The 24460-nt window shown below is 50.1% G+C and overlaps 1 protein-coding gene across 3 annotated transcripts in view; it reads right to left on the bottom strand.

Annotated features, from left to right (window-relative positions):
• PTPN5 (protein tyrosine phosphatase non-receptor type 5) overlaps window positions 1-24460 on the bottom strand; it is a 59813-nt gene that overhangs the window by 22779 nt on the left and 12574 nt on the right. For 2 of the 3 annotated variants that reach the window (XM_012780618.3, XM_012780617.2), the window contains exons 2-3: window positions 18928-19059; window positions 13151-13227 (exon numbers count right to left, since the gene is read on the bottom strand). In XM_012780618.3, the coding sequence (XP_012636072.1) occupies window positions 13151-13227; window positions 18928-18947 (97 nt within the window). In that variant the 5' untranslated portion in view covers window positions 18948-19059. Of the gene's footprint in view, window positions 1-12267; window positions 12390-13150; window positions 13228-18927; window positions 19060-24460 lie in introns of those variants that run through there. The other variant, XM_012780620.2, reaches the window with a different exon arrangement.

Here is a 24460-nt window from a genome sequence, read left to right as displayed (position 1 = left end):
GGTCTGGAGCCGGGGCAGGGCAACTGACCGCTGTCTGCAGACGTCAGAGAGGCTGTGCTACACTGCAAGGCAAGAGTGGTATCCGTGTCTGGAAGCTCAAGGTAGGCAGGTTTCCAAGTAACACGAACTAAGTCTTTAAGACTGGACCCTACAAGTCTATACTGTGGCTCTCCCTGTCCCTACAAGTGGCTTTGTTTCCAGGGAGGTAATGTCTTATAGTGGCTTGCAGCAAAAGGTTTTGGGGTCACACAGTCTTAGGCATGAGGCCTAACTTCGCCATTTACCACCTGACCTTGGGTAAGTGACTTAATCTCTCTGAACTTCAATCACTCCTCTGGAAAATAGATACACTAGAACTTGCCCCCTAGGACTTTGTGGACACCGTGAGGCAAAAGATGCAAAATGCTCAGCCTGGTGCCTGGCACATAGCAAATGCTCAATAAATGGAAGTGGGCATCCAGAGATGAGGGGGGAGGGGAGAAGGGGAGGTGAAGGAGACAGCAGTAAGGATTTCCCTTTCATCTGTCAGGTGAGCCCCCCAGGAGGACAACAGGTACCCCACCTGGATGTGGGCCGGGGCCCTGAGGCTGCTGGCTGGCAACTGGGGTTGGTGGATGGAGTGGGCACGGACTGGGGCTGGGGGCAGGAAGGAAGCTTTGTCTCTGCCAGTTAATTAAGCCCGGAATGCTAACAAGCTCTCAAAACAAAACACAACTCAAGTACTCTTTGGATGGGATATAATAAAATGGTTCTATTTGAAATTGCAAACAGCTTTGTTGCTGCAAACAAAGGCTCAGTTCTTTGTGCCTCTCTGGAGTGGAGGCTGAGAAGTACGAGGGTGAAAAGGGTCAGTGAAACTCCAAGGGTGCCCCCTTCCCAGCTGCCCACGCTGAGAACTAAAATAACTGAGAGCTGAGGCTCTGGAGCAATGGGGTACCAGAGGTCCCCAGTGCCTGAGACTTAAGCACATGAGCATGGGGAGGGAGGGAGAGACTTGAGAAAGCATCTTGTTCTATTCTCCCATTTCACAGATGAGGAAACTGAGGTCCAGAGAGTAAGAGGTAGAACCAAGACTGGCATGCCTGTCTTTAACCTTCTAGTTCAGCTCTCTCATTAAGCTAGCACGGGATGTTTAATGCGGGCTGCCTGTGAATCTCTGAAGATCTAGAGCTTGGGGCCTGGTAGAGGAAGGCGGGGTCTTAGCTTGGGGCTCTTTGGTGGACCCTGTTAAATGCCCTCAGGGGTCTAGGAAAGTCCAGGTGAGTTCTTCAGTCCAAGGCTCCCACAAGGACAGCAGGGCAGACAAATACCAAGCATCCAGAGGCTGCTACCATCAGACGGCTCTCAGCAACCTGGAAGGCTCACAACATGTTTGCAAGGTGCCAAGAGGCCCAAGTGCTCCATCTTTATCCAGATGTGAGACTTTGGGCATCTCCCTGCCTCTAAGCACTTTCCAGGCCTTCTGTGAATTCAAAGAGTGGGATTAGACGTCTTTTAGGGGTCTTCTGGATCTAAAGATCCACTGCTCCTTCAAAAAAACAAAAAAAAAAAACCACGCTGAACTGCCTGCTTTCATTCAATGCAATGGCTTCCTTCTGTTATTAGGTTAAAGACCAAAATGCCTGCCCTGGCGAATAAGGACTGGCATGCTCTGGTCTCTGCTTAGCTCCCCAGGCTCCACCCACAGCACCTTCCTTCTCTCTGCTCTGGCTTCTTCCAGATCCTCTACTGGAACTGGTCTGGCAAGTAGAAGAGTCTGGAAACTGGTAGCTCTGTTCCAGGGCATAAATGGCAAAGAAATTCTCGCACAGTCCCTAAGGGAGCACGGAAACCAATGCTTCCTCCTGTGCCTTCTGGAGTGGGTGTGGGGGAATGGAGCATCTTCAAGCCCATCGCTGGGGAGATGGTGGGCCAGTATCCAGGGACACACTGGGGATACTATGCAGCCCTTAGAAACATGAAAGGAGCTTAGACACACAGTGCCAAGTGAAAAGAATGAGATCTAGCCCGGCGTGGTGGCTCACACCTGTAACCCTGGCACTTTGGGAGGCTGAGGCAGGAAGATCAATTGAGCCCAGGAGTTTGAGGTTGCAGTGAACTATGAAGATGCCACTGTACTCTAGCCAGGGTGACAGAGTGAGACCCTGTCACACTCTCTCTCTCTCTCTCTCTCTCTCTCTCTCTCTCTCTCACACACACACACAAAATGAAAAAGAAAAAAAAAAAGAATGAGATCTATCACAACACGATGTACACAATTAAGAATACAGGACACAAAACATCGTCACCCATTCTGCAAGGGAACATGGAAAAAAAATACAGATTAACTGCATTAACTATAGAGAGAGGGGCATAGCAGTGGGAGATAAAAGGAGATAACTGGCCGGGCGCGGTGGCTCACGCCTGTAAACCCAGTACTCTGGGAGGCCAAGGCAGGCGGATCATTTGAGTTCAGGAGTTCCAGACCAGCCTGAGCAAGAGCAAGATCCGTCTCTACTAAAAATAGAAGGAAACTAGCTGGACAACTAAAAATATATAGAAAAAATGAGCCAGGCATGGTGGCGCATGCCTGTAGTCCCAGCTACTCGGGAGGCTGAGGCAGAAGGATTGCTTGAGCCCAGGAGTCTGAGGTTGCTGTGAGCTAGGCTGACACCACGGCATTCTAGCCCGGGCAACAGAGTGAGACTCTCTCTCAAAAAGAAAAAAAAAAAAATAAAAAGAGATAACTAAGGGAATAAAATCGAAGAGAAACCTGGTGGCCTACAGGAGATAACAGGACCATGCACTGGGAAAGGGAAATATGGTTGACGATGCTCTAAAACCTCTTGATAATCACCCTTTCCTTCTCCAAGTACACTTGCAATAAAACCTCTGACTTGAAAGTTCGGCCAAGGTTCAATGGGGAAAGAATGAACAGAAACTGAGCACCGCTCATCCTGTCTGCATCCTAGAACTGGCAGAGCTGCAGAGAGAGACCTGGCTGCTTGGAAATCAACACTCCCTGAAGGAGAAAAGGCTCACAAGTTTAGCTGTGGCACAGCCAGCTGTGAAGGAGACCCCTGAATCTCCTCTTCTCTGAGTTGGGTCACCCATGTGACCTCTGAGTCATTTTGTTGGCTTTCTACAGGGACAGGGATTTCATGCCTCTCCACAGATGTCCCTGAAAGGATTACCCAGCCCCACAAAGATCCCCAGGGTTAGGTTAGCCCCGGTTTCCACCTGCCGGGCTGAGCCACCCAACCAGAGGGAGGTGACTCACCTCAGAGGGCCCCTCCCACTAGCTACCACTTTTGCTTGGTAAGGATTAATTAGTATTTCAAAGTGACCACTTTTTCTTAATGATTTTAGAAAATATGGAGAGCCTCTCCCTCCCATAAAATCACAAAGAAATACCAAGTCATCAACAATCCTACCACACTGAGAAAGACATTGGTTTCCTTCTGATGTATTTTCTGGTATTTTTCTCTCTTTGTTGGTGAACTTGTCCCCTGATAAAGGCAATCTGTACGTAGGCATGTCCTAAGAATATGCTCCTTTGGATTACAAGGATTCAACTTTTAAGCAATGTGGCAGACAGCCTCCAAGGTGGCCCTCAGTGGGCCCACCTCCTGGTCTTCATATCCTTGTGTCCCTCCCTCTCTGAACCAGGGTTAGTCCACATGGCCAACAGCACGCAGCAGAAGGAGAGGCAAGCCATTTCCAGACTAGGTTATAAGAGACCGTGACTTCCATCTCGGGCACTGTCTCTCTCCCTTGTGTGCTTTCTCTTGGATCTCTCACTCTGAGGGGAACCAGCTGCCCTGCTGTGTGGTCACACAGGCAGCCTGTGGCCTGGCCCACTTGGACAGGAAATGAGATCTCTGGCCAATAGGCTGCAAGGAACTAAAGCCTCCCAACCACCTGTGAGTGAGCTTGGAAGTGGATTCTTCAGCTGCAGTCAAGTTCTGGAGTCCTGTAGCCATGGTCAATGTTTCCAGATGACCCAGCCAGAACCACGTGGCTAAGCTGTTCCGGATTCCTGACTTAGAAACTGTGTGAGATAATAAATGTTATTTTAAGTTGCAAAGTTTTGGGGTAATTTCTTATGCAGCAAACTACAATTACTGCAAACAGTTTCACCCCTTCATCAGGTCACCAAGTAAGGTGGACTTTCATAACAGGCCATATTCCCACTGGGGAGTGGGAGGTCCAAGAGGCTGGGAATGGCCAAGGGTTGGCCATGCTGCTGGATGCCAGGACTGACTGCGGTGCAGCTCAGGTTGGCAGGGGGTGGCACTGGACTGGGTGGAGGAGAGAAGCACAATTCTAAATGGCCTTGTTTGTGATCAATAAGTGGTCCATCTTAAGCTAGGTGATGTTCAACAGGGACATAGGCAAAAAGATCTGGCAGTCACGATTAGCCACAGCCCAAATGGGGTTGGGAGGAGGGGAGGATGGTGATTGGTTCTTAGAAGAGGGCTGCTTTATGCAAAGCCTTGTCTTTGTTTAGGAAAATGACATGCAATGAGAAATTTGGAGCAGGCTTTTCATCTATATTTTAAAAGGCAATGTAACCTCAGTTGACATCTGGTTATGTTTGGTTCAGACAGCCTAGTTCTTTCGTTGTTAATGATTCTCCCTGGTCCCTTAGATCCTTCAGGTTTTAATCACTCAGGATTAAAAAGCAATAACACTGGGGTTCTAATAAACAGCCCCACTTGTACCCCACATATTTTCATATGTGCATGTGTGAAATCCCAAAGTTTAAAGATGTAAAGTGATTCGTGCAAGACTCCAAGCTTGGAAAGGGCAAATTCCAACTTTACTCCCACCCAGGGCTTCTGAATCCAATGATATGAAACCATAAAACATGAGATGTGAGTGAGACCTTATGGTTTACAAATCCTTATTCACATCCATAATAATCCCAATGAATTCTCACAACTACCATGAAAGACTGCTTTTCTCATTTTGCCGTGCAGACGTCTCATGGGAGGGGTGGAACAGGACAGGGGTTTGTCCAAGGCCATCTGTGAAAGGCGATGCCCGATCCAAGGGCAGACACACTCAGCACTGTCCTCACACCCAGGAAAATGTCTCTTGTCCTGATCTCACACTCTGAGTGCCCTGCTTCAATCCTTCACCAGGATGTTCTTCCTCATAGGTGAGGGGTCCATGCAGCCAAAGGGTAGTCCCCCTTTTAGACCATGTATTCAAAACCCTAGACTTCCCCACCCACGTAGACCTGAGCCCAATGGCCCCCTTTTCTGACTGCTTTATGAGGGTGCACCATGCCTGCTGTGTGCACACCTAGGACTGGCTAAGGTGGCTGCAAAAGGTGTGTCTGGAGCTCGGAGGTGCGGGCTGAGTACCCATCCACATAAACGTGCACGAGTGTCCTTGTGGTCTGGGGTGAGCCGGACACCGGCTTTCCCTAGAGTCCATGTGTTGGTACAGAACTCTGAGGATTCAAAATTCTAAATCTGAACCTGGCTTTCCAACTCCTTACAAATGAATATTTGTCAAGGTAGAAGGATAGAACACATTTCATTTGAAAATTTATTAGCTTGCTTTCTAACTTTTAACCATTTAGATGTAACATAGACAGGCCCTATCAGGGGTGGGCCTGCATATAGCTGTGTTCTTTGGAGTGGCAGGAAGAAGACCCAAAGAAAAGAGAAGACCCAGCAAGACTAAGATGAATCAACAGGAGTGAGTAGCTTAAGTAATGGGAAGCTGGGGAAAAGAATGGGACATGGGATAGAGGCTGGGGGAAAGAAGATTTAGGAGAGGAAGAAGCTAGTAGTAGGAGGAATATGAAAGCTTATAGAGAAGATGCTCTGGTGGATTACAACAGCCACAGATTCTCCACACTCCTCCTATCAAGAGGTGGCAATTATTTCCCTCCCTTTGAATCTGGGCTTACCCTGTCACTGGTTTTGATCAATAAAATGTGGTGAAGTGAAATTGTGTAACTTCTGAGGCTGGGACTTAAGAGCTCTGAAGCTTCTGTTTTTGCCCCTCTTGGAAACCAGCTGCCATAGAAGAAGTCCAACTACCATGAGACCACCATGCTGTGAGGAAGCCCAAGTTAGCTGCATCGAGGGAAAGGCAGTGGAGTGGGTAGTGTAGCTTGTGGTTCTTTCATGACTCCTCCTCCAAATGGAGGACTGAGGGGGCAGACATGTAAGAAAAGCTTTCTTGGACATGCTATCCCAGCCCAGCACCAGGTGTATATAGCCAAAGGAATGACCTAAACTAACACCACATGGAACAGAAGAACCAATCGGTTGAGTCCTGCGTGAGCCCCCAAATCATGAGCAAATAAAACTGCGGTTGTTTTAAGCCACTAAGTTTTGAGACAGTTTGTTAGGTAGCAACAGACAACCAAAACAGATGCTGAGATCTGAAAAGAAGAAATGAGCTTAAACAGAAGGTCGAAGGTTTTTTCTTTAAAAAAAAAAAAAAAGATACAAAGAACTTCCGAGAGCTGGGGTGTTTGTCACTGGGCCAGGCCAAAGAAAAAGGTGGCGGCACCTGTCACTGCATATCTTAGGAGTACACCAGATGCCCATTTGTCTAAAAGGGCTTTGGCATCTACCTTTGCGGAAGCAGGGCTCTTCCAGATGGACTCTTTCTTCCAGGTGCAAAGACTCTCTTTTTAGTGTCATCACACATCCAGGTAACTTCCTAGAATATCAGAACTATTTCTATCCTGGTGAAGAAATCACTCTCCCCACCAACTCTGGCCCCCTTTCCTGCCCAACTCTGCATGTAGAAAACACTCCCGGCTGTGGCTGTGCCGGTTCTGTGAGGTCCCAGACCTGTGGTGTAGAGTCATGGAAGAACCACAAGCTATGCTACCCACTCCACTGCCGAAGGACCAGTCCGGGCTTGACACTTGAGCCCTGGGACAAGAACACAAAGAGGCGAAGGGTTTTCTGTTCATGCTCCATATCCTGGAACAATCATCATTGTTGTTATTAGCTACCATGTATTGAGCACTGTGTAATACGCACTTTACATCCATCAACTCATTTAATCCTCACAAAATCTCTGTGTAGATCTTGTCATATTATCACCCTTATTTTAGAGTGAAGAATTTGGAGCTCAAAGCAGTGAGATAATTTACCTGAGGTTATGCTATTTGTTGGTGGCAGAGCTGGGATTCGAACTCATATCTATCTGCCTCTCCATAGCACCCCAAGGCCCTACTAGATGGGCTCCTTCCTCCATATCTGTCCTGGTGTCTGAGAAGAGTTAACCCCTACTATTGTTGACCAGGAGGTACGGGGGTTGGCACTTCTCTTCTCAAGATGATGGTATCACTGTAGAATGCTACCCAATCAATGTTCTGAGCATCTCCAAATGGTATTTGCTTTCACTTTATCCATTCTGAAGACTTAAGTCAAGGAAAAGCTCTTCATACCATCAGCCACAATAAATATCCCTAAATGCACTAAAAGTCTTAAATGAAAACAGAACCATCAATTCAACAAAGAAAAATCAACAGAATCTTTGCTGCTAAGTGGTGACAAGCACAAGTGACATCCCAGCAATACTACTACAACCAGGTCATTTTCTCTGTGTTTGTCCACCTGGGCTCCTGGACCTGCTCCTGGATCAGTTTGAATTAGCACTAGACACCAGTCTAGGGGGTTCTGTGAGAACAGGTATTAGTATTAATAGATGGGGACAAGGCGCATTATGAGGTTAACCTGCTCCTTAAAATACTTGATAGCAGGTTCCTGAAGACATGAACCAAGAGCATACTCATCCTCTAGGGCACTTTTTTCAGGAAGCCTTCCCTGACTCACAATGATAAGGCTGCATTGTTGTGCACCCTTCCCTGGCATGCTGAACTCTTCGAGAGGGACCTCGTCATTGTCTCACCAGTGTCTGGCAAGTATTGGGCATATAGTCAATGCTCAATAAATCGAAGTTGATAAAAGGATCAGGCCGCCTTTCCAGTTGGCTCTGTTGGTTTCTGGTATAAGACTTCATCAGTGACGTGGTGGGATAGCTGTGACAGCTATGACCCGATCCCTCCTGCTGGTCAGAGGTAGTTGCTGCGGGATTATGATGACAAAGCATTCCTCCATATGGGCCTCCAACCTCTTACTCCATAAAGTGGCACTTGGGATAGATAGTGGCCTTTTGCTGAGACCCACACCTCATCCCTGGCCTCAGAGGAGGGTTCACTTACTACTCAGAATGATACAGAGCACAGCGCCTAGGCCTAGGGTGGGGACAGGCTTCAAGACACCAGGATTTAAGATGAACAGTAGGTGCCAGAGCAAGAGGACAGCTGTTCCTACCAGAAGGGCAATGGCCTACACAGGCCTTGACTGTGTACTCACAACCTTGCATAAACTCAGCTAATCGTGATGCACCTAAATCTCAGGTTGGCAGGGACTGTCATGGCTCCAGCTAGCTGCCTGCAGGAAGGCTCTGGAAGTATCCTGTTCCTAAGAGCAGTGTTGTCCTTGGTCTGTACCCTGTACCCCCTCTCCTCTGGCCATGCCACTCCCCATGAGATCAGAAGTCCACAGGGCTCTGGAGATGTGCTCATCTGGAGTCTATGACTACCTGGTATCTATGCCCCCTTCACAGGCCCTGCTCTGGCTACTAGGACTCCAGAATTCCCTGCCCAAATAGCCTGATGCCTGCATGGGTTTCTTTCCCAGGTACAGCCTTCCAAGGGCAGACACTGCCTCCTGCTTGGGTATCTTTAGGTTTGACGGGTGGCCACGGGACAGCTACTGGGGTGCAGTACGAGCCAGACGTGGACACACAGACTGATGCGTCCACATGCATGTATGCCAGGGCCCTTGCAGTGCAGGACTGAGCAAGGGGCGGTGTCCCACCAGAGACCTCATTTGTAGTCTGGCCTTGGTCCCTGCAAATGTTAGGAGCAGGCGTGCCATTGAGTCTGCCTGACAGAGATGCTGACAGCAACACTTGGGGACAATGCTCCATTCCATGTACTGGCCCCACTAGCACCTGCTGTTGCTTTGTCTACCTCCTTCCCTGATCCTGTACCCCTGAGGAAGCTGCGGGGTCCCAGGCCAGGCCGGTAGTGGTGCTGGATGGGGGGAAGGAGTGGAGGCTCCAGTAGCAGCAGTGTTGCCTGGTTTCTTGCAAATGTGAACACCTACACACAGAACAAGGGAGAGTGTGAGCTTGAATGTACCAGTGTGTCTGATTGCAAGTAAAGTGAGCAAGAAAGGGAGTGAAAGAGAAGAAAAGGAGGGTGACCATATGAAAAAGAGTGTATGCTTACGGGAGAAGAAAAATATACATGTGTGCGTGTGCATGGGGTGGGGAAGGCAGCCGGTGTATACCCAGTGCCCCACGGTACCTGGGAACTGGGAAGAGGACAGAGAATGTAGGGGAGGGAAGAAGCATGCCTGCTGATCTTTGCGCGTGCGGAGGGGGTGCAGCTGTGGGAGAGAGAGAAAGACACCTCCAGAGGGCACAGGCGGACAGGTATGTCTGTCCGTCTCCTGGCAGCACGCAGAGTGGAAGTGTGGATGGAGCCATGGAGCTGGGAGAGCTCAGCGTGCAAGAGGAAGGCGACATGCAGGTGTGTGAGCCTGGAGGGATGTGTCCGCCCCTGCAAAGCAGCGTGAGACAGAGGCAGGCCACGTGCCTGGGGACTGTGCGTGGGTACGTGCATGTGTGTATGGGGGCATGAGGCTGTGGCAAGCGAGCACAAACACGAGCATGCGAGCACGCGTGGGGACGCCCGGGGGTGTGAGCCGCGTGCCTGGCTCGGGGGAAGCGGGGGCTGCCAGGGAGTTGTCGATGCCTGCGGATGTTTCCATCCCAGGAAGCTCATCTCAGAGGACGGTGTGACCTGCCTGGCGCTGGCTCAGGCCCGAGTGACCGTGGCTGGGAGTGCTGGCCACCCTGTCCCCATCCGGAGGTGTGTGTGAGAACGAATGAGTCACGCAGGCATGGCTGGCCCTTGCTCTGCCTTGCCTCCCATCTCGCCCAGTGGGAAGACAGCAGGGAAGGGGAGAGAGTCCTCCAGGGCTGTGTTTTTACACCATCATTGTGCAGTTGCTTGCAGGGCCTACGGGCTCTTTCTAAAGGCCCAGTGCCCCAACTCTCTCCCATGAACCTCCATTTCCTTTTATGTCCAAGTTACAGTGTAGGTCAGTGGCTTCGGCTGACAAACATCTGTGGACATCTATGCCACGCCAGGCTCCGGGTCCACCCTATTCATAATGCCAATCCACTCCAGTCCCTTCCTATCCCCTCCTTGGCTTTAATTTTCTCTATAGCACTTACCACTACTTGCCACACTATACATTTTACTAACTTTATTTATTGTCCATCTTTCCCCTAATAGCGAATGCCTATACTGTACTTGCTACATGCCAGACACTGTTCTAAGCTATTCATTCATAGAATCCTCCAACAACTCTAAGTGGTAGTGAGGATTACACTTGCCATGTTGTGATGGGAGCCCCAGAGAGGCTAAGTAGTTCGCCAGTGGGCGTCCCAAGCCCAGCTGGGGGCCAGCACATAGTACTGTCCTGTGAGGGTGGGACAGTTTCTCAGTTGGGATCATTGCTGAACCTCTAGTGCTTACAGCAGTATCCAGTTAGCAGTGAGGGATTGAAGAAATGAGGGAATAAACACTGGAACTGGAAGATGCAGCAATGAAATAGAGGTATTTGCCTTCAAAGGCAGGGATTTCCAGAGGAAGGACACAGATGGGGACATGCACAATGACATTGCCCACCTCCTCCAAACTCCTCCTTGGCACAAACACACCTCAATTCTTCCTGCCTCTGTCCACAGGGTGTCAGAAGGTGATGGTGGTCAGGCGGGTGGTGGGGGAGACGGGGGGCATGGGTAATATACGTAACCTTAACATTTGTACCCCCATAATATGCTGAAATAAAAAAAAAAGAGAAGGTGATGGTGGCTCCATGGGAACAATGAAGGCAGAACAGGTGGTGAGGACATGGGCTCTGGGCAAAGGCTGCCTGGAGTGAGTCCTTCCTCAACCAGCTAAGTAACCCTGGACAGACCGTCTAACCTCCCTGGGCCTTGGTCCCTCATTCGTTAGGTGGAGGTAGCACATGATACCGACTCCTGGGCCATTGCACAAGGAAGGCAATGTGCCAGCTCCAACGGAGATGACTGATACTCCTCTTCCATTCTACACTGGTTGCTGGGTTTGGGGGAGGAATGGGAGAGAGAGTTAGAATTAAACATATTATGCGTATTACTGTAGCCTCTCTATTGTGGCTTCATCCCATTTTCCAGAAGCAGCTAAAAGCAAAACTTGTCCATGAACTTTCATTAGGGCAGGGACTATGTTTCCTTCACCACTATATCCCTGGCACCTAGTACAGCACCCGAGACCTAGTAGGTGCTCAGTAAATATTTGTTGGATGAATGACTGATCGGTTACATTTATTTACTTCCCCAGGACCCTTGTGAGGATAAATATTCACATCACTGTTGTTTCCATGTACGGGAGGGCCAGCAAGGTTAAGTGATGTGTCCATAAACGCACAGCCTGAAGCAGCAAGCCAGACTCAAATGCCAAATCCATGCTCGTTCTTCCCCCACACCATGCTATTCTTTAGACCCTATTCATCATGCCCTATTTTCTGTGGATTTTTTTTTCTAGCCAGTGGGGCCATCCCTGATCGTAGAATCATCTCCGAATTCTATGACTCATATCTGAATCACAGAACTGTTTAATAGTTGAAAGGGACTTTTGATGTCATCTGGACCTCCCACCCATTGTGGAAATTTCCTCTCTGATGTCTACCTAGCCAATGCTTGAATGCCTCCAGTGACGGAACACTCATTTTCTTCCCCTGGAATTATCAAGCCCTATGACTAGGCCACTTTTAGAGCCAGAGAGTGTTCTGTGCCCCGTGGGCCAACAGGCCTATCATTAATTTCTATGTATCGGGCTTACATCACCCTAAAATACAAAGAATGGATCTGCTGCCACCCCCGCCCCCGCCCCAACAAGACAGCCTTTCAGATAGTCAGACAGCTCTCACATCCCTTCGGAGAACACTCTTCTTCAAGCTAGATGTTTCTGGTCCCCACAACCACTCCTCCTATGAGATCGTGTCCACCCCAGACCATCCCCACAGGTCATCCAAAGTGTTTTGAGCAATGGTACCCCCTACTGGTGAGAGGGTGAACTGCATCAGAGGGCTCAAGCCTCAGGCTGCCTGAGGAGCCTTCATCAGGGGCTATGGCACCCGCACAGGCTTATTTTGAAGAGCCGTCGCTTTAGGGTCATACCTGGCTGTTCCCAACATCTATCTTAGAGAGCGCCATGTGAAGACTCCGTGCTAAGGTTTCTTGCCAATCATGAGGTTTCTGACGTGGTACAGGTAGGAGACTTCAAAGTTAGAGTTCAAAGGCTGTTTTTTAACAAAATGTTTGAAAGGAGAGATATGAAAATGTATGCTGTTTATAGGATTTTTCTTTCTTCCCCACTTGTATTTATTTTCTAATATTTCTACAATGGACATTTGTTGTAAGAAGAAAAACAAATGATGAAAACTTTAACAAAAAAAATTAAAACTCCTCCCCCACTTTCCTGTATTCCTTCCAAGGTTGTCTATCACGACCTGGGTATTGGCTCTACAACTGGGACATGTTGCCACCTGCGGGCGGGAGTGCCCTGGGGATGTCTCCATGGTGACCGCAATGGCCCATGGTTCAGAGAGTGAGGCTCCCCAGCAGTTTCACACTCAAGCTGAGCTTCGCAACGGGGCTGGCGGGTAGTTCTCCATATCCCACACCCCACCTTGGCTCACGCGTGTTACAGTTGTTTGTGTTTCCTACTCTTACCTCTAGAAATCTGCCCAGCACACCACCGGGCAGTGGTCACGTCCCTATCAGCCCTGGGCTCCCCAGCTCTTCGCCCTGCTTCCTGCCTCCTAGCATACCCTTGGCTGCAGCTCATTCCTCCAGGAGAGTCTAGAACAGCTCTGACAGGTCAGAGAGGCATAAGGGATCAGAAAACGAAAATCCCTGTTTAAATGAAGACCTGCAGAGCTGCTGCGGCATCCCTCTCGAGCGTGTTCAGAGCTAACCAGGCTTTCCTCCGGCCCCAGCACCAGCCGGGGCGCTCTCTCCCCACTCAGAGCTCTGGGGGCGAGGGTGCTGGGAGACTCACCCGGCAGCCTCTCGCTGCAGCACATGTCCAGGGCCCCTCCCTTGGAGTCATCAGTGGCGCGGTTCTTTCTCTCACTCCTGCAGCAGGACGAAAAGGGCGAGATAAAGCTGTTGAACCAAGATCAGTACAAAATCCTGGGCAAAGACAAAAAGCTTCCCTCTCCCATACTCTGTGTCCCTTTGAATAACCCCACATCATCGCAGGACTTGAGGAGAAGACCAACCTATGGATGGGTCAGGCTGCACAGGCGGGAGCAGAATTGTGCAGGTGTCTTCCTTGTAGTGTCAGCAACAGCGTCATCACAACCATTATCGTTGTCATCCCCACCATGGAAGGATGGTTTGCTACGTGCAAAACACTTTACGAACTTTACCATGCTGAGTCCTCACCATCATCCCATGAATTAGGGATTCTTAAATGGGCTCAGATGGGTTAAGTAACTTGCCCAAAGTCCCACAGCTCATTAGGGTAGAGCTAGGTTTGAAAATATGGTCTAGGGTTCCATGGTCATGCTCTCACTGCTGTGCCATTCTGTCTCCCAGTTCCTGTGGTTTTGAACCATGGGTGAACAAGAAGAGGATTCTGGGTAGCCCACAGTCTTGTGTCCAGCTCCCTGAGAATACAAGTGCACTGTGTCTCGGGCAATGGAATGTGGCATGCAAAACTCTTCTCTAGAAATAGCTGGAAAAAGTAGTTATATATATGTTTTGCATATTCTAAATGTTTTCCTTCTGAAATCAGAAAACCCTCTTTCTAGTCCATCAGGGTAGCCTTATAGGACTGCACTGGGGTCTCTAGCTTTTCTTCTGCATCTGGTAAACTGGAAAAAGGTTGCTAGAGATCAGCTAGACCCCAGGAAGTATCTTTAAAGTAGACATATGTCCCTCTGAGGGCAACCACAGAGCTCACAGGGGTTCTTCTACTCTGGGAATGGCCTGAAAGGCAGGCGTGGCCTCTGATAGCCCGGTCCACCCTTCATGTCTCTGGCCCTTGGCAGCAGCCAGCTGACACACAAGGCTGGACACACAAGCCAGGCTAGCTGGGTTGATCAGACCCTCTCCACTGCACACTGAAAATGCATTCTGGAGGGCCCGGAGCCTGTGGTAGCTGGTGCTGAATCATGGTAGCTGCGGTGCCCTGGAGAGAAGATCCACAAACATCTGCTGCTGGGGGCCTCAGAGCTGCTCCGCCGCCACCTGTCGTATGGAGTCTGGATTGGGCAACATGTCCATCAAGACCACAAGAGGCCTCAGGATCCTTCCAATAAATTCCCACCTTATAGCTTAAGCCAGTGGGATTTGATTTCTGAAATTGGCAACCAAAAGAACCTCTGATACAGTATTGCCAGCATAATACTTCCAAGAAGTCCACGGGGTCAGCTGCCTCTCTGCCCACCAGTCCTACAATCCTGCCTCTCTCCAGACTGGTCCTGGGGCCTATTTCAGACCCAACTGCAGATTTTAAATGATTAAGGGCAGACAGGCCAGGTTAAGGGTGACCCTTCTCACTCTGGTATCTTCTGTTCTTATTTGGCATTGTATTATTTTATTTTTTTCCTCACTGCAGTTGGCAGGGTCTCTGAGAACCCCAAGTCCCAGAGCCCAGTTCTCCTGCAGAGAGGGGGTCACTACCTTCAAGGTAAATGCCTCACTCTAAATGCTTTCTTTAAATGTCTCCAGAGTTGTTCCAATTTTCTCCCTCCCCACCATCTCTGTCTTGGTCCAAGCCACCATCAGCGCTTGCCTAGATTACTGCAGCAGTATTTTAACTGGTTTCTGGCATCCACACAGGCTGGCCTCCAAAACATCCTCCACATGTCTCCAATGCTATGTATGGCTTACATAAGTTGTGCAGTTTACAACCCGCGCAACTGGATGGGGAAGGCTTGAGCTAGAATCAATTCCTTAAAACTCAACATTTATCACATAACCTTTCTTGAAAAAAATACTTTCATGGTAACTACTGTACTTAGAACAAAGACGCACATCCTTTGAAATAGTTCACTAGATGTTGTGTGGTTTGGCCCCAGTTTATCCCTCTCACTTTATCTCATGTCCCTCTCCCCCTTGACCTCTGCACTCTAGCCACACCAGACAGGCTCTTTTCTTTACAGTGCCTTTGCACATGCTTTTCTCTCTGCTTGCAGAGCCCCTTCAGCTCTACTTTTTAGTACTTTTTTACTCATAGTATATACTTGACACAGCTGTATCATTTTAATTACTTAACATCTGTTTCAACTATTAGACTGTAGGTTACATGAGGGCAGAGACCACTATTTGTGACTTATTTACCATTGTATTAATATCTTCAGAGCTTAGCACAGTGCCTGGCTTACAGGAGGGTGTTCAATAAAAAAATACTTGTGGAATGTTACCCTGACATTCTGGAAGAAACACCAGGAACCTCAAGTATGGCCATCACCTGAGCTGCTTTGTGGGCAGGTCTTTGTTAAGCCCCTTGGAAGCCTCCTCCACAGCTGTTGTCTAGAGCAGCCAGAGAATTAACAGGTCTGGAAGGCCTCTCATTTTACAGAAAATGAAACTGAGGCAGAGAATGGGGGGTCTGACTTGCTCTAGGTTGTGTATCGAGTTGGCGGCTGCAGGGATCATATTTGAGAACACCTATCCCCAATCTCCCAATCCTAAACTTCTTCTTTCTCTACCCTAAAGAGCAGCTGAAGGACAGCCCTTAAGGGCTGACCCTGGCTGGGTACGGAGAGGCAAGGTCCGGATACCTCTGGAAGGGGACCCGTGTGTGACTCACACCTGCTTTCACACCTTAAGCCTCAGGCCCCAAGCTGTGTTCAGAATAGCTCAGTGCTGCATGTGTGCAGCGGGCTCTATAAATAAGCTTCCTAGAAAATGACTAATTTCATAATCAGAAAAGCAGAAAGAGTAGCACCTCTTGACTGCAGAGGAAAATGGAGCAAGAGCCTGCTGCTCTGCCCTGTAGTCGAAGGACTCCAGGCAGCCCCAGCCAGAACCTACATGTCTAGGCTGTCCAGGGGAGGGTTTAATTAGATTTCCAAAAAGAGTAGATGGCCCTTTCGGGCTGGATGGAGAAGCCCCGTCTCTGGGCATTGCCCTCCTCCCTCCCCTCCAAGAGCAGAAATAGCTATCTGCAGTGGATTGCTGCAGGCTCCCTCTCTCCCTCCCCACTTCTATCTGCTGGGCAACAGGAGCAGGAAGCTGGCCTCTAACAACAGGCTGCAACTCGCTGGGCTGGCTCCCCACTGCTGCTCTTAGAATCAGAGAACCCCAGAGATGAAGGGCCTTGGAAATCTGCCAGCCTGCCCCTAGTTCACTGATGGACAATGTCCAGGAGGGAAAGAACCTCCCCAAAGCCATTGCCTCATTTGACAAACTTTTGCTGAGCATCTCCTGTGAGTAAGGCCCAGAGCTGCCCCAGGAATACCAGGATGAACAACCCAGGCCCCTCCTTACAGTATCCCAGTCTTCCCAAAGAGACAGACATGCACATGTGATTGCAACCTGATGCCTGCTTTGCATGTGACACCTTGGGGAAGGCTCAGCTCAGGTCGTGGTGAGGGGGAAGCGGAGGAGGAAGTCCTCTCTAAGGGGAAGACAGGAGTTGATTCTTAAAAGATGTTTCTAGGTAGATGATGGATCAAGAGGGAAAGAACTTCTTGCATAGAGCAAATATTAATAGCAAGAGCGAGGCAGGAGGCCGAGATGCATGGAACATTTGGTACTCATTGCAAGCAGGCTGGTCAGTGTGATGGGGTGGCCCTCAGCAGGGGCACACAAGCAAGCAGCAGCCTAGAAGCCAGGAATCCTGCCCCCTGGGTGGGGCAGCCCTCTCCCACCTGACCATGTGGCTTCCTTGCCTGAGAGAGGTGGCACGGGCTGCCCCACACCTGGCCTGGGAGGTCTGTAATGGGAAGGAGAGGGACAGTATCATGCATTTGAAGAATGGACGTTAGGCCCAGATGGTAGCATCTGATCTGGTCCCAAACTACTCTTTTTATTGTCTTGAAATTCACACGGCATAAAATTTACCATTTTAGTCATTTTAAAGTGTCTAATTCAGAGGCATTTAATACATTCATAATGTTGTGCAACCCACCACCATTATATAGTTCCAGGGTATTTTTTTCATCCCCAAAGGAAACCCTGTATCCATTAAGGAGTCACTCCCCATTCTCCGCTTTCCCCCTCCCTGTGTCCCAGCCCCTGGCAACCACTAATCTGCTTTCTGTCTCTATGGATTTGCCTAGTCTGGATATTTCATATAAATGGAATCATAAAATATGTAGCCTTTTGTGTCTGGCTTCTTTTACTTAGCATAATGTTCACCCCAGTCAGTAGCACATAACAGTGTTCCATTCCTTTTTAGGGCTAAATAATATTCCTCTGTAGGGCAGACTTCACTGTATCTATCTACTCATCAGTTGAACATTTGTGTTGTTTCCACCTTTTGGCCACTGTGAGCAGCGTTGCCGTGGACCAATCTGCTCCTTAATGCTCAGCTCCCGACATGCTTATGACTGTGGGCAATCCTTTCCTCACCGTGAGTCTGAGGCCTCATCTATAACATAAGGTGCTCAGACTTTTAGCCCCTTGTGGCTTGAATGTCATCACCTTCATTCATTCATTCGTATGTGTGAAGGTAAGGTGCAGCTACCCCGCTAGGGCTGGGTGCAGAAACCCACCTGGACCACCCACCCCATCTTCCAGTAGCTCATGGCCAGTGGGGTGGACATAGAACAGACAGCTGTGGGCTGGTAGTGTTCTAACGGAGGCACCTCCCCTCTGCCTGGGGGCTGGGATGGGGGCTGGGTGGGTGCTGTTAGGAGACAACCTGCAGTGGATGCCAGCTTTGCCCGGGACTTAGAGAAAGAGCTAGAAGGTTTGGTGAGGCAGGCAGAAGAGCCTCAGCCCACTTCCTCTGTGGCAGGAACAAGGAGGAACTGGGAAGCTGAGGCTAGGATTCCTGGGTGTGAGGCTGAGCCAACCCCAGGCAGACACGCCCTCTACCTTGGGCTTCCTGCTCCTGGCACCCCCTAAACACCCCCTACTATCAACACTGAGCTCTAACCACCCCCTAAAGCTCTGACCTCAGCAGACATATCTATTCATTGAATCAATATGTCCATTCCTACTTTCGAGCCTTTGTTCCTGCTGTTCCCTCAACCTGGACATATCCTTTCCCCCTTTTTCCAAATCCTACTCATTCTCCCAGGTGCGACTCAAGCGGTACCTCTTCCATGGAGCACTCCCTGATCTCCCAGGAAGAACCAAGCTCTCCCACCTCCGGGCTCCCCCCCTACACCTGGCTCACACTTCCCTTTGTCTCGTGCTTTGTTCTGCTGCTATAGTTAGCTGTTTATGCACCTGCCACCCCCACCAGCTTCCGAGTGACTGGGGAGCATCCTCACGCCCTCAGCCACCTCTGCATCCCAGGTGTTCCGTACACGGCCTGGGCCTGTGGATGTACACATTAAAGGTCAAATGTAGGGCAGTGACGGGGTCTCAGGGTTGGTGGCTTGTGGGGTCTGGGAGGGCAGACTCCAGCTAGGAGCTTCCCAACCTAGAGAAGACGGCCTGAACACGGCCAGAAAGAAGCCCATAACACCATCGAGACTTTTGTGAGCATGTTCAGCATGCGGGGGCAGAGGACACGCTGGTTTCACAGAAAAGCAATCATGAATCTGATCACCGCGTGCAAATGAGTCACATGGCCCAGAGCATGCATGTGGAGAAGGCTTAGCCCCCTCAGTGGGCAGGCTGCGGGGGACCATGCATGCGCTCACTCACCTAGCTCCCTCATAATTCATTCCCAAGGTGTCCGGACAGGGAGGGGTGCCATCTGGGGCCAGGGCAGGAAGTTTGATCAGCAAAAAGCAAACTGGAGATGTGAACGGAGGAGAGAAGCCAGCTTCAGAACACCTGGAAGGGGAAAATGAGGAGCACAGAGGTTAAGTGACCAGTCTCGGGTCACACAGTGTGTCAGTAGTTGTTTCCAGGTAGTTAACACAATCCAGATTTCCTTTTGGGAGGCAGCTCTCTCCTCCCTTGGTGCCCTGCCTGCCCCTTGTCACACAGAGAGCCCAACAGCAGAGGTCAGTTACCTGTCATTTCTGTGTCATACCCCAAAGCCTTCTAATAAATATCTGTTCTGCTTAAGTTACTCAGAGTCAGCCTCTGTTGCTGGCGACCCGAGAACCCAGACTGATGCGTGCCTCGAACTTGTGGAATGGATAGGCTCTGAGCCCAGGACTCCCGATGCTTAGTTCACTGCTATTTCCATCCTGCCAAGCTGCCTACCCTCCTTGCCCAGCTGTCCACTGTCCAGCCATCTGCCTCCACGTCTGAGCAGACTGCAAACTTGAGTGTTCTGGATCCCAAACACAGGGGCTAAGTGTTCTCTGCTTGGGATGTGCCCAGATGAATGACTTCCCTTCCATCCCTGCTCTGCTGGTGGGAGACGGGTGTGGGCCCGGCGGAGGCCCAGGGAAGGAACACGGAAAGGTGCCGCACAGGCCCAGCCTGCTGAGGGGCTCGGGCAATACAGTTTTCCTTCTTTTGTGTGAGTGTGATCCAGGGACTGGACCATCCTTTTGTTCAACCCATGTTTACTAAACACCTAAGATGTGCAGGCCTGGTTTGTGGCCCTGGAAATACAATGACTACAAGCATCTTGGGGTGGGGGGGATGCAGGTAAGAACAAAGGCAATGGCGGCACAGGTGGCCCTGGGAGTGTGATGAGGCCCCTAGCAAGGCAGGAGTCAGGGGAGGTCCCCAGGAAGCGCCATCTCCAGTGAGAGGTGAGGGCAGGGGCCTGTGGCTGTGGGGTGAGCGAGGAGGGGGTGGGTGCTCAGGCAGGGGGAGGGCATGCAGACGGGCCTGGGGTTGAGAGAAAGCAGGGCCCAATCAAGGAGCGGAGAGAAATTCGGTGTATGAGGGGGGTGTGGAAAGGGAGTATGGCGTGGGACAGGACGAGTTCCTGAGATGCTAGTCTGTGGTTTCTTCCTTCTCCCCTGCTTTCTTGACAGAAAGGTTTGGCTGCAAGACCAAAAGACAAGTTCCTGGAGGAGCTGCCCTTCTGGTCTTTGCCATATGCCAACTGGAGCACCTTGAGGGAGGGGCTCTTGGCAAGGAGGGGGCAGTGTGAGGGGGTGGAGAGGGGCCTCCAGGCCTGGGAAGGTGACGGGCATGTGGGTTCCACGGCTGGTGCCCAGTGTGTGTGGGCGGTGACAGGACCACTGGGAATGGCGCTGAGGTACGTAGAGAGGGCTGGATCTCAGCATCTGGGGCTTCCCTACCGCCCCACATGGTGCCCCCCGACAGGGCACAGACACAGCAGACCCGGAGGGGCCCTTCAGGCGGGGCTGAGGCTGTCTCAGCTCTAACCAGCATGGTTTCCTTGAAACACCCCTGGCACGAGGCTGTGGCAGCAGGTTGGAGGGGCTCCCTAGTAATTACTGAGATTGAATTTCCTCCCAGCGAGGGATGATGGGAAGCTCTGAGTCCAGTGTAATTTCATTTAAGGAGCACAATGAGACATTTCTCCCATATCCAATATTGAGGCTTAAGCAATCTACCAATGCCACGAATAAATTCTTGACCTGGAAGCCCCGAGACTAGGTGAAGGGTGGTTGTGGCAATCAGGAAAGAGATGGGGGTGTCCTGGTTTGGGGCTGTAGCTGGGGACTACCCCCTTTGCTGAACCACCTGCTTGCTCCAGCCACTCTAGTTTCAAACTGTAACTGCCTCTCCATCACCCCCATGACCAGAAAGCACGTTCTCTTTTTTGCCCATTTGCATAGGTCTTCTGTCCTGCCTGGAACACCATCTTTGTACCCATCCTCAAAATCCAACCCAGATATTAAGCTCCAGCTTAATCTTCAACTGCTCCAGGAAGCCTTGCCTGAGGACAGATGTTCACTCTGCTCTAGTCCAGCTGCGTGGCTTTAGGAAAGTGTCTGTATCACTCTGGGCCTTAGATTTTTCTCATGTGTCAAACAGGGCTGACAATACCTTCTACCCAGGATTGAGGTGGGAATTACCAGTGCGTAGGAGAAATGTGAAAATAACTATCATGGTGCTTGGTAAACAGCAGGTGCTCAGGAACTGTGCAAATGACCAACAAAGGCACGGCAGAGAAGAGAAATGAGGATGGTGGTGGGAGGAAGCAGGTATAGCTGCGGTCCCCAACTCTGGGGCTGTGGCACGTTACCTACCGGTCTGTAGCCTATTAGGAAACAGGCCTCGCATCACCGCCTGAGCTCCGTACCACTCCTCCCCCTCCGTCCCAAGGCAATGGAAAAATTGTCTTCCATGAAACAGGCACCTTGTGCCAAAAGGCTGGGGACCACTGAGGTATAGACAATGCACAAACTCCCAGGACAGGGCTGGGAGCTTATCTTTTAGATAAGGGCAAAGGGCTCTACATTGCCTAGTAGTCTGGGGCAGCCTTAGGGCAGGGGAGGCATCCCAGGACCATGTGTCCCTCCTCCCTGACAGTAGGAAGGCACTGTGAGGCCTGCAGTATCTGTGGTTTGGCCTCAAGGTCAAGTATGAACTGGATTTACCTGCTGCCACCTGTGCTCTCAGGAGGAGGGGGCTGCAGGGAGGAGCCCCTGTCTTGCCAAATTCCTAGACTGGGTGAGAGCAGAGCCACACAAAGATGCTCTGCTGGCCTTGGCCACCCTGCAGGACTCAAGCAGCAGGGGCTAGCTGCACTGGCAGCATCAAGAGAGATCCGGGCTCATGGCTGAGCCCAGAGCATTTTGTCCTGACTGCAGTTTAGGGGCACAGGGTCGAGAACCTCACAGTGATCCAGCTCAGGCTCTGTGGACCTTCCCAGCCTCTAAAATCCACACTCTCCTCTCTCATGGTCAGGTTGGTGAGGATGGAAGGAGATAGGAGGATGTGATCAGAGTGAGGAAGGAAGCAGGAGAGGGCAGAATCAATCTTAGGGCCACCTATTCAGGGATTTCTTCCACAGCCCCCTGACTAAGGGGATAACAATGACAATAGTCTTAACAACAGAAATGCAGCCACCACTACTGAATCCATACGACAAAGGCCAGGCACTGCCCTAAGGACCTTACAGGTGCTAGTATATTTAATCCTTAGGACACCCCTCAGAGGAACATTCTAGTATTACCCGCATTTTCTAGAGGAGGAAATGGAGATTCAGAGAAATGAAGTGACCTGCCCAAGGCCACATGGTTAGTTAGTCATTGCAGATCCGCCCCCTACCACCCATAATCCTAACCTCTGTCCTTTTCTACTTTTTAGCCTTTGCTGAAAACAATACCCCACACATAGGAAGAGAGTAAACATTACAGTGGTTGCTTTCTATGTGCTCTTTAAAAAAATTGTCACCATAAGTCTACGGAGTAGCATGTGATGATCCCCATTTTACAGATGAAGAAACTAAGGCCCAGGGGGTGAAGTGACTCTGCTAGGCTCATACAGTGAAGTGAGTTAGTGAAGGAGCTAGAGGCAGATTCCTGTGCCTGTCCCCTCACCCAGTGCCCTGAAGGAGCTCATTGCTGTGTCCTCCCCAGGAGCAGAATGACTAGAAGTCCTGTCCTGCATCATGACCTTGGGTTTCCCTACTCGAAGCAGCAGCCCAGGCAGCTGGCCTTGGCAGGCTGTTTGTGTGTGTGTGTGTGTGAGGGTATGTGATGGTGGCAGTTGTGTTCCATCAGTCATTTGGGTCATTGAGCCAGTCATGTCCCCTACCTAAGTCTCAGCAGCCTCAATGAAAATCAAAGGGGTCAAATGAGATGATCTTTAGACCTTTCCTTACAGGTCAGGCTTCAATTCTGGGGCTGTCAGGGTTTAATGAGGCAGACGGTGGAACGGCGGTGAACCAGCAGAGGGCGCTCACAGCACCAGGGAAACAGGCCTTGGTCCATGGAGTCCAACTTCCCAGTGTGGAGGGCGGATTCAACCTGAGCCATTTATGACAGAGGTGGCGTTTGACAGCTGTGATGGTTTGATACTGCCGATGGTCCTGCCTGATTGTAAATTGTGTGGCAGACAGGAGCCCAAAAGATGATGGAAAAGCTGGATTTTGCAGTTCAAAGGTCATCTGGTCTAATCCTCTGCTCTCCAAGATTCTGAAAACATTCTTTCCTGCTTCCTCTCTCTACACCCCCAACCCAAGGTATGCAGTTTAATTTACTAAGGGAAAACAGGCAATCACAAATGTGAAGTTGTGATCACACCTCTTGGGGGGAGGTGTTCTGGTATTTCCGTTCAGTTAGTCAGGTAGCTACATTGCCTTGGAATGTACTTTTCTTTCTACTGCAAAAGCCCCCCTTTCCCTTCTCTGCTTGGAAAACTCTTATTTGTTCAAGACCCTGTTTGAACATCACCTCCTCAGTAGAACCTTCCCTACTCCCTTAGGAAGGGCTGGGTACTCCCTGTTCTCACTCCGCACGGTCAGTACCAATGGGGAAGCCTGCATCTCCGCCTCGCACTGAGCTACACGTGTGCGCAGACCTGTGGCCTGTAATCCCTGCAGCTTCGCTCCAGTGAGGGTCTGCGTGCTGCAGTATCCCAAGCACTGTCGTGCATTGCATCATTCCCTTCTCACTCTAACTCTACGAGGTAAACACAGTCATCCTCCTTCTACACGTGGGCAGACTGGGACTTGGAAGGACTGAGTCACTTGGTCAAGGTCACGCAGTTAGGAAGTGGCACGACCAGGCTTCAAACTCAGTTTGCCTCAACACCAGGCCTAGGCTTTCTTTATATCACTAGGTTTATAATCTCTGATGTGGACTTCTGGTTTCCCATACCTAATACTATATCTGGCACCAGGCAGATGTTCAAAAATAGACATATATACATATATTTTAAGACAGAGTCTCGCTTTGTTGCCCAGGCTAGAGTGCCGTGGCGTCAGCCTAGCTCACAGCAACCTCAAACTCCTGGGCTCAAGCCATCCTTCTGTCTCAGCCTCCCAAGTAGCTGGGACTACAGGCATGCGCCACCATGCCCGGCTAATTTTTTCCATATATTTTTAGTTGGCTAATTAATTTCTTTCTATTTTTAGTAGAGACGGGGGTCTCATTCTTGCTCAGGTTGGTTTCGAACTCCTGACCTTGAGTGATCCGCCCGCCTCGGCCCCCCAGCAAAAATATTTCTTAAAAAAAATAAATGAAAAGAGGGTTAGAATCTTTGCATTTATAAATGGCTCATTAAAAACGTCACAGAAGTACTAAACACACAGGCTTTGTCACTGGGCTGCCCAAGTATGGATCAAAAATTTTGTGCTGGCTGCCTGATCTTGGGCAAGGTACTTGACTTTTCTGTGCCTCAGTTTCTT

Source organism: Microcebus murinus, chromosome 4 (genome assembly GCF_040939455.1).
Source record: "Microcebus murinus isolate Inina chromosome 4, M.murinus_Inina_mat1.0, whole genome shotgun sequence".
NCBI lineage: Eukaryota > Metazoa > Chordata > Mammalia > Primates > Cheirogaleidae > Microcebus > Microcebus murinus.
Note: the sequence above shows the minus strand (reverse complement) of the source record. Positions and strands in the feature narration are given on the sequence as shown.